This window comes from Panthera uncia, assembly GCF_023721935.1.
Source record: "Panthera uncia isolate 11264 chromosome E2 unlocalized genomic scaffold, Puncia_PCG_1.0 HiC_scaffold_19, whole genome shotgun sequence".
In the NCBI taxonomy this organism is placed as follows: domain Eukaryota; kingdom Metazoa; phylum Chordata; class Mammalia; order Carnivora; family Felidae; genus Panthera; species Panthera uncia.
Genome location: NW_026057588.1, coordinates 1,259,604 through 1,268,420, shown reverse-complemented (window position 1 = coordinate 1,268,420; position 8,817 = coordinate 1,259,604). Strand labels below are relative to the sequence as shown.

The 8,817-nt window shown below is 39.7% G+C and overlaps 1 protein-coding gene across 1 annotated transcript; it reads left to right on the top strand.

The window, feature by feature from the left end:
• The first annotated feature begins 1,169 nt into the window (after nucleotides 1-1,169).
• On the top strand, nucleotides 1,170-2,441 carry LOC125915642 (vomeronasal type-1 receptor 4-like). Its single transcript, XM_049621576.1, has one exon. It carries the CDS (start codon nucleotides 1,170-1,172, stop codon nucleotides 2,109-2,111), a length of 942 nt encoding a protein of 313 aa, XP_049477533.1. The 3' UTR covers nucleotides 2,112-2,441.
• Nucleotides 2,442-8,817: the final 6,376 nt, after the last annotated feature.

Genomic DNA, 8,817 nt, shown 5'->3' with positions numbered 1-8,817 from the left:
CTCTGCTTCTGTGGGTTTGACTGTTTTAGATTCCGCATGTAGGTGAAACCATACCGTATTTTTCCTTCTGTGGTTCGCTTATTTCACTTCGCATAACGTCTTCTATGTTCATCCAGGTAGGAGTTCCTTCTTTTTGAAGCTTAGATAATATCTCATTGTATGTATATACCCCACTTTCCTCATCCATTCATAGTCAATGGGCATTTCAATTGCTTCCATAACTTGGCTATTGTGAATGATGCTGTAATGAATGTGGGCATGCAGACACCTCTTTGAGACCTTGGTTTCAATTTTTTTGGATATATACCAAGAAGTGGGATTTCTGGATGATGAGATAGTTCTATCACATTTTTTTTTTTGAGGAACTTCTATACTTTTCCATGGTGGCTGCAATATTCTACATTTCTACCAGTAGTGTATAAGGACTCCAATTTTTCCACATCCTTACCAACACTTGTTATCTTTGGGGCTTGGAAGATACTAGTCATTCTAACAGATGTGAGATAACATCTCATTGTGGATTTGATCTGCATTTCCCTGATGATTAGTAGAGTCGAGCACCTTTCCATATCCTTGATCATTCATATGTTCTTTGGAGAAATGTCTATTCCTAAAGTTGCCCATTTCTTAATTGGGTTATTTGGTGGTTTCTTCTATTGAGTTGTTGGAGATTCTTATGTTTGGTATATTAACCCCTTGTCAGATGAATGCTTTGCAAGTATTTTGTCCCATTCCATAGACTGCCTTTTCACTTTAGTGATTATTTCCTTTGCTCTGCAGAAGCTTTTTAGTTTTATATAATCCCACTTGTGTTTTTTTGGTTTTGCTGCCTCTGCTGTTGATATCAGATCCAGGAAATCATTGCCAAGACCAATGCCAAGAAGATTTTCCCCTATGTTTTCCTGAAGCGGTTTTACAGTTTCACATCTTATGTTTAAGTCTTTCATCCATTTTGAGTTGATTTGTTGTGTATGGTCAAAGATAGGGGTCCAATTTCACCCTTTTACATATGGATATCTGGTTTTCTCAACACCATTTCGAAGGAGAAACTAATGATAAGTGGAGAATATTGGATTTTAGTTGACAAGACGCATGATGCCCACACCTCATATTCCCATGCAGGATCCTCTGGTTCTGAAGATAAATCTCAGTGACTGGAAACCGGCAGAATGGCCTCCAGGGATTTGGTCATAGGAGTGATCTTCTTAACCCAAACCGTGGTCGGAATCTTGGGGAATTTCTCTCTTCTTTACCATTATCTCTTCCTCTCCTTCACTGGGTGCAGGTTGAGGCCCACAGATTTGATTGTCAAACACCTGGTTGCAGCCAACTCCTTATCCCTCCTCTGTAAAGGAGTCCCCCAGATGATGGCAGCTTTCGGGTGGAACAATTTTCCAGGTGATTTTGGATGCAAACTTCTTTTCTATCTTCACAGAATAGGCAGGGGTGTGTCCATAGGCAGCACCTGCCTCTTGAGTGCCTTCCAGGCCATCACAATCAGCCCCCAGAATGCCAGGGGGACAAAACTTAAAAGGAAAGCTCTCACGTACATTGACTTCTCTATATTCCTGTGCTGGACCGTCTACATACTGGTAAATATCATTTTCCCTATCCATGTGACTGGCAAACGGAACAACGTGAGCATCTCAATGAGAAAGGATTTGCAATACTGTTCTGGGACAACTAATAACAAAATCACACAATTGCTACATGCAGCGTTGTTATCATTCCCTGATGTGTTATGTTTGGGGCTCATGGTCTGGGCCAGTGGCCACATGGTCTTCATCCTGCACAGGCACAGGCAGAGGGTCCAGCACATTCACAGCACTAATGTCTCCCCCAGATCCTCTCCTGAGTCCAGAGCCACCCAGAGCATCCTCGTCCTGGTGAGCACCTTTGTGTGTTTCTACTCCCTCTCCTCCATCTGCCAAGTCTTTATTGCTGTTTTCGATAATCCCAGCTGGTTGCTGGTGAGCGTCTCTGCCTTCATCAGTGGATGTTTCCCAACTGCCTGCCCCTTTGTTCTCATGAACTGTAACTCCTGTGTGTCCAGGTTCTACCTTCCCTGGCTGAGGAACACAACATCCACGAAAGTGATAACAAACGCGTAAATTGTACGTTTTTGCACAGTGTACAGTTGTTACTTCATTCATTCCCCGAGCTGCCAGCATAATGACGCAACAATCACACCCCAGGAGAGTGGTCAGCAAGCCAGAATGAGCATCTGTCCCAATAAAAAACAATCAGTGGTAATAGTAAATGTGAATGAAATATTAATGCAATTATTATGAAAATACTTATGTAACTGAAATTTTGTTCACATTTCCAGTGAAATAGTTTGGAATCTGTGCAATTAAAAAATGTTCCTGAAACAATCTAGAGATTGTGAGGGAGTATTTGAGTGTTGTAATTTTTAATTTGACATACTAAATATATCCAGAAATTAACTACGCTTGGAATTGTTGGAAAAGTTGCAAGAGAAGTTAACATGTGAGACGGCCATTCAAGAAAGTGAAGAAAAGAATGTTCTCAAGTAATAATGAAGTAGGATGGGGTGATGGTGGAGTGCAAATTCAGGTTCAGTTAGGAACATTTGGGACTAAGTTATAAAATTTGTAGTTTAAACCTTAGGGAGACAGTAATCTTTAAAATATGATGACATGGAGGGATATTAGCACATTTAAGGCATTTAACATAGAAATGGACAAAGGGACCTGGGTTGGGACAAAAGAGAGCACAAAAACCTGTTGTCACTGATGAAAAAAGTGAGTGGGTGGCAATTTTAAAAAACACATCAGGCAACCTACTGAATGGGAGAAGATATTTGCAAATGATATATCTAATAAGGGGTAAGGGGTTAATGTTCAAAATATATAAGGAGCTCACACAGCTCAACCAAAAAATAATAATAATCTGATTTTAAAATGAGCAGAGGAGTGCATCTGGGTGGCTCAGTTGGTTAAGTGTCTGACTTTAGCTCAAGTCTTGATCTCAGAGTGTGTGAACTTGAGCCCCACATCAGGCTCTGTGCTGACAGCTCAGAGCCTGGAGCCTACTTCAGATTCTGTATCTCCCTCTCTCTCCCCCTCCCCTACTCTCACTCTGTCTCTCTCTCTCAAAAATAAATAAACATAAGAAAACTTTTTAAAAAAATGGACATGGGGGGCACCTGGGTGGCTCAGTCGGTTGAGTGTCCAACTTCGGCTCTGGTCAACAAACTCACAGACTGTGAGTTCAAGCCCCGCGTCGGGCTCTGTGCTGACAGCTCAGAGCCTGGAGCCTGTTTCAGATTCTGTGTCTCCTTCCCCTGTTCATGCTCTGTCTCTCTCTGTCTCAAAAAAATAAAGGTTAAAAAAAAATGCACAAAGGACCTGAATCGACATGTTTCCAAAAAAGACACTCACATGGCCAATAGACACATGAAAAGATGTTTCATATCACTAATCGTCAGGGAAATGCAAACAAAACCACAATGAGATATCATCTCACACCAGTTAGAGTGGCTAGTATCAAAGATATAAGAAATAACAAGTGTTGGCAAGGATACAGAGAAAAGGGAGCCCTTGTGCATTATTGGTAGAAATGTCAGTTAGTGCAGCCACTTTAGTGGCCACTAGTAAACAGTATGGAGATTTCCACAAAGTATTAACATCAGAAATATAATACAACCCAGTAATTCTACTTTTGAGTGTATGCCCGAGGAAAATTAAAACACTAATTTGAAAAGATACACACAATGCCGCTGTTTACAGCATTATTTACAATAGCTAAGGTATGGAAGCATTCTGGGTGTCCATCAATAGATAAAAATGGGATATATATACATGATGGAATATTACTCAACCATAAACAAGAATGAAATCATGTCATTTGTGACAACATGAATAGACCTAGAGTTTATTATGTTCCGTGAAATAAGTCAGAGAGAGAAGGACAAATACCATATGATTTCACTTATTTGTGGAATCTAAAAATCAAAAGAAATGAATGAATGAACAACAACAACAAAAGAGACACATACTCACAAACACAGAGAATGAACTGGTGGTTGCCAGTGGGGAGGGTGTAGAGGGATAGATGAAAGAAATGAAGGGGACTAAGAGGCACACACTTTCAGTGATAAAATAAATAATCCATGAGGATGAAGAGTTACAGCATAGGGAATATAGTCAATAATACAGTAACAACTGTGTGAGGCGACAGACGGTGACCATACTTATCATGGTGAGCATATCAGAATGTACATAGTTGTCAAATCACTACGTTGTACACCTGAAACTAATATGATATTATGTGTCAACTCTACTTCAATTAAAGTTTTAAAAAAGGAAAAAAATGCAAAAAATGCCATCTGGGATAAACTGGCATGAATTTGTAGAAGGTAGGTTTTTCTTTAAAGTGTGAGGATGCCAATTGGCCATGTTGGAATGAGGGAGATTTGGGAGGAGCACCCTCAAATATCTAAGGTGAGGAAGTAAGGGGAGGCTTCCACTTTACTGAAATTCACTTCAATGGATAAAGAAAATGTGGTGTATCCATATACAATGGAACATTATCCAGCAACACAAAAGAAGGAAATCCTACCATTTGCAACAACACAGATGGCTCTCGAGGGCATTCTGCTAAGCAAGATAAGTCAGATAGACAAAGATGCATATATGACATATATGATATTGTTTGCATGTGGAATATAAATAAAACCAAACTCCTAGACAATAGAATGGTCATTGACAGGGATGGGTGCCAGGGGAGGTGGGGAGATGGTAGTCAAAGGGTACAAGCTTCCAGTTATAAGATGAATAAATTTCTTGGGTTCTAATGTACAGCATGGTGACTACAGCTAACAATACTGTGTTATATACTTGGAAGTTGCTAAGAGAATAGATTTTAAACATTCCCAATACACCAAAAAAAGAATTACGTAATGAGATAAAGGTCTTAACTACCCCTGTTGTGGTATTCATTTTGCAATATATATGTGTATCAAATTGTCATGGTGTATATCTTAAACTTGCGCAATGTTACATGTCAATTGTATCTCAATAAAACTGGGAGGGAAAAACGCTCATTGTCTTCATGGTGGTTGCTTAAGATACTAGAATCCCTTCCATATTGTGGGAGGATGCCAATAGTTTTGCTTCTATTTTTCTTTTCTTTTTCGTTTTTTTTTTTTTGTTTGTTTGTTTGTTTGTTTGTTTTTTTGAGAGAGAGAGAGCACATGCAAATGGGTAGGGGCAGAAGGAGAGATAGGGAGAAGAGGATCTTAAGCAGGCTCCATGCTCAGCATGGAGCTCAGTGTGGGGCTTGATCTCATCACCCCGGGATAATGACCTGAGCTGAAATCAAGAGTCCAAAGCTTACCTGATTGAGCCACCCAGGAGCCCCTCTATTTTTCTTACTTGGACCATTCCTGCTGGGCACTGCAAACCTTGTGCACACTGTGACTGCCAGCATGGCAGTGAAATTGGGGTCCTGGCCAAAGTGCTTGGGTGCAGCATGGGGTGCATCAATAAGTCCACCTCCCATCCTAAGGCTGGTTCATGAGCTAAGAGAGAATTCAGTTCAAGTCTTTTTTTATTTTTTTAAGTTTGAGAGAGACAGAGAGAACACAAGTGGGGGAGGGGTGAAAGAGAGGGAGAATCCCAAGCAGGCTCTGTACTGTCAGCACAGAGCCCAACATGGGGCTTGAACTCACAAAACGACGAGATCATGACCTGAGCTGAAATCAAGAGTCAGATGCTCAGCCGACTGAGCCACCCAGGTGCCCCTTCAAATCAAGTCTTTAGATGGAAGGCTGGATGGATCCACATGGGCGGATGTCATCTCAGGTTTCCTGACAGGTCAGATCTATTCCTGGATATGTGGGTAGGCGTCAGCCTGGTAGGATGTTGTAGAAAAACACCAGTCAAATAAAATATGTTTTACCCTCAATGAAGAGTAAAAAGACATCTCAAAAAAGGAAAAAGAGACCTAGGACCTATGGAAACATTTCACAGTAAAAGAAATGCAAATGGTCATTTCACATATACAGAGGTATCCAACCTCAAGGGGCGCCTGGGTCGCTCACTTGGTTGAGCATCCGACTCATGATTTAGAGTTGGTGATCTCACAGTTGGTGATCTCACAGTTGGTGAGTTCCAGCCCCAAATCAGGCTCTGCGCTGGCAGCACAGGTCCTGCTTGGGATTCTGTCTCCCTCTCTCTCTGCCCCTCCTCCACTTAGTCTCTCTCTCTCTCTCTCTCTCTCAAAATAAATAAAAATAAACTACAAAACTAGAAATTTCAGCATACATATTCCTTAAATTTTATAATTTTATTTTATATTTTTATATATTTTATATACAATACAAAATTTAAAATATATGTAATATAATAATATATAGAAATTTAAACATTATATATTAAATATGTATCTGTTATATATAACATACAAGTTATATATATCATATATATTTACATATATTATACAATTTAAAATATATGTGTTATAGGGGGACCTGGCTGCCTTAGTCATTGGAGCATAAAACTCTTGATCTCAGGGTTATGAGTTTGAGCCCCACATTGGGTGCAGAGATTACGTGAAAGTAAAATCCTTTAAAATATGTGTTTTATATATATATATATATATATATATATATATATATTTCAAATATTTATATAACATAAAATATATATTTACATATACAATGGGTAAATTTTTATGTATTATTATACTCTATACATATATTATTATTATTTATCATTTTGCGTTCCTGAGTGAGGAACCCTGAAAACTATTGAGCTCTTTCTATATTTCTATTGAATCTCTGTCTGAGCTTGGAGATGGCTGTGCATGCAGAACAAAGAAAAAGACATCGGATTCCAGCATCCTCGGATTCCAGTTCTAAGAATGGCTTCAACCACCCAGATTCCTCACCTTTGCCTTTTTTGCTTCTGTCAGTCTTGCCAAGAGGCCCGGGGTCTGGAATTGCTGAGGCTTCCTTGGTTCCAGGTTCTTCTCCTCCCTGGAGGCCGAGGGCTGGGAGACAAGGGCCCCAGCCCAGCCCTTCAGGGGACATCTCCTGGTCCTCGCCATGTGTCCACAGGCCTGATAACAGGTCTTGCACATTATCTGTGGGTCGAAGAGGACAGTGGTCAGTGAGACAATCACAGGCAGTTTTCAAAGGTTACTATCAGGACAAGTGTTTTGCTTTGGGAATTGTTTTTTCTGGAGGGGACACAGACATGTAACCTGTTAAGTGTCTGGAACTTCATGATGCAATCAATAGTCATAACCGCAACTCATTTTATTTTATTTAAAAAAATTTTATTTAAGTTTTTATTGAAATTCCAATTCACAACCTATTTTAAATCGGGAACCAAGGACAAAAGATCAAAAGATCTGAGGAGGATGATAGTGGCTCAGCTGTCCTTGCAGTTCAAATTTTGGAGGCCGAGCAAACTCCATGGGACATATTGAATATGTCCAGGATAATTGAGAAAGGATGAGGCGGACCAGAAGCCTCCCCCTCCAGCTGGCCTTTTACTGCCCGAGGAGGCCCTGCTCAAGCTTTGGAGCTCACCGCACCAGCTGGAGACAATCCACTTTGATTAATCACTCTGAAGATATAAAGGGATTATTTCCTGTTTATTTTCCTCTGCATTTTTATTTCATTCTTATTTGCTTTTTATTTTGCCACACATCTGTTATCATCAACTATAATTTGATGAGTGTCATTTCCAATCATTTAAGATATTTTAACATATATGCACCTATTTTTTAAATTATATATTGCTTTCTGCAAGTGCAAGATATGTATACACATCCAAATACTGTTCAATTCTGTATCATGACGTTTCTCTCAATTGTTTCTGAAGATTCTCCCTTTCACACATATACCTGTAGTTCATCCCGTTTCAGCACTGTTTGCCATTTACTTGGACTGGACCTTTGGTTTTAATCTCTGATCCTATTCAAGGGGATTTATGTTGTTCCTAATATTTTCCTTCCACTGGCAATGCTGCCACGAACATACTTGGCCCATGTTCTTGTTTGCTATGAATTCCCTGTTGCTATAAACAGAAAGTGAGGAACCAAATTTCCGGATCATGGTTTTCAGGCATCTTTATATTTAGTGCCCATATTGTCCCCTGAAGGGGTTAAACCAATCACAACCCACACTAACCCTGGAGGAGAGTCTTCAATTCCCCACATCCTTGATACACAGGGTAATGTCTGAATTTTTACTAATTACATGCATGTGAATTGGTGATGTTGTTTGTTTATTTCCATTTGTTTTATTGTAAGCAATGCTGTACATAACATCATATTCATCACAGTCTTACTAACACGTGAATTGTCCTTTTGAATTTCTTTTTTTTTTTAATTTTTTTTTTTAATTTTTTTTTCAACGTTTTAAATTTATTTTTGGGACAGAGAGAGACAGAGCATGAACGGGGGAGGGGCAGAGAGAGAGGGAGACACAGAATCGGAAACAGGCTCGGAGCCATCAGCCCAGAGCCTGACGCGGGGCTCGAACTCACGGACCGCGAGATCCTGACCTGGCTGAAGTCGGAAGCTTAACCGACTGCGCCACCCAGGCGCCCCTTGAATTTCTTATTCAATTCACTTCGGATTGTTTTTCTTTCCTTTTAATGGGTAGACATTAATTTTTATATATTCTGGATATATTTCTCTCAAAGTGATGGGAATTGCAAGTATGCACTTCCATTTTGTACCTGGCCTTAAATTATATTTTCAGACAGAATGTACCAGGTAGTAAGTATTAGTAATGTAGGAACTTTATTTAGATCCTGGTTCAAAACAAACAAACAAAAA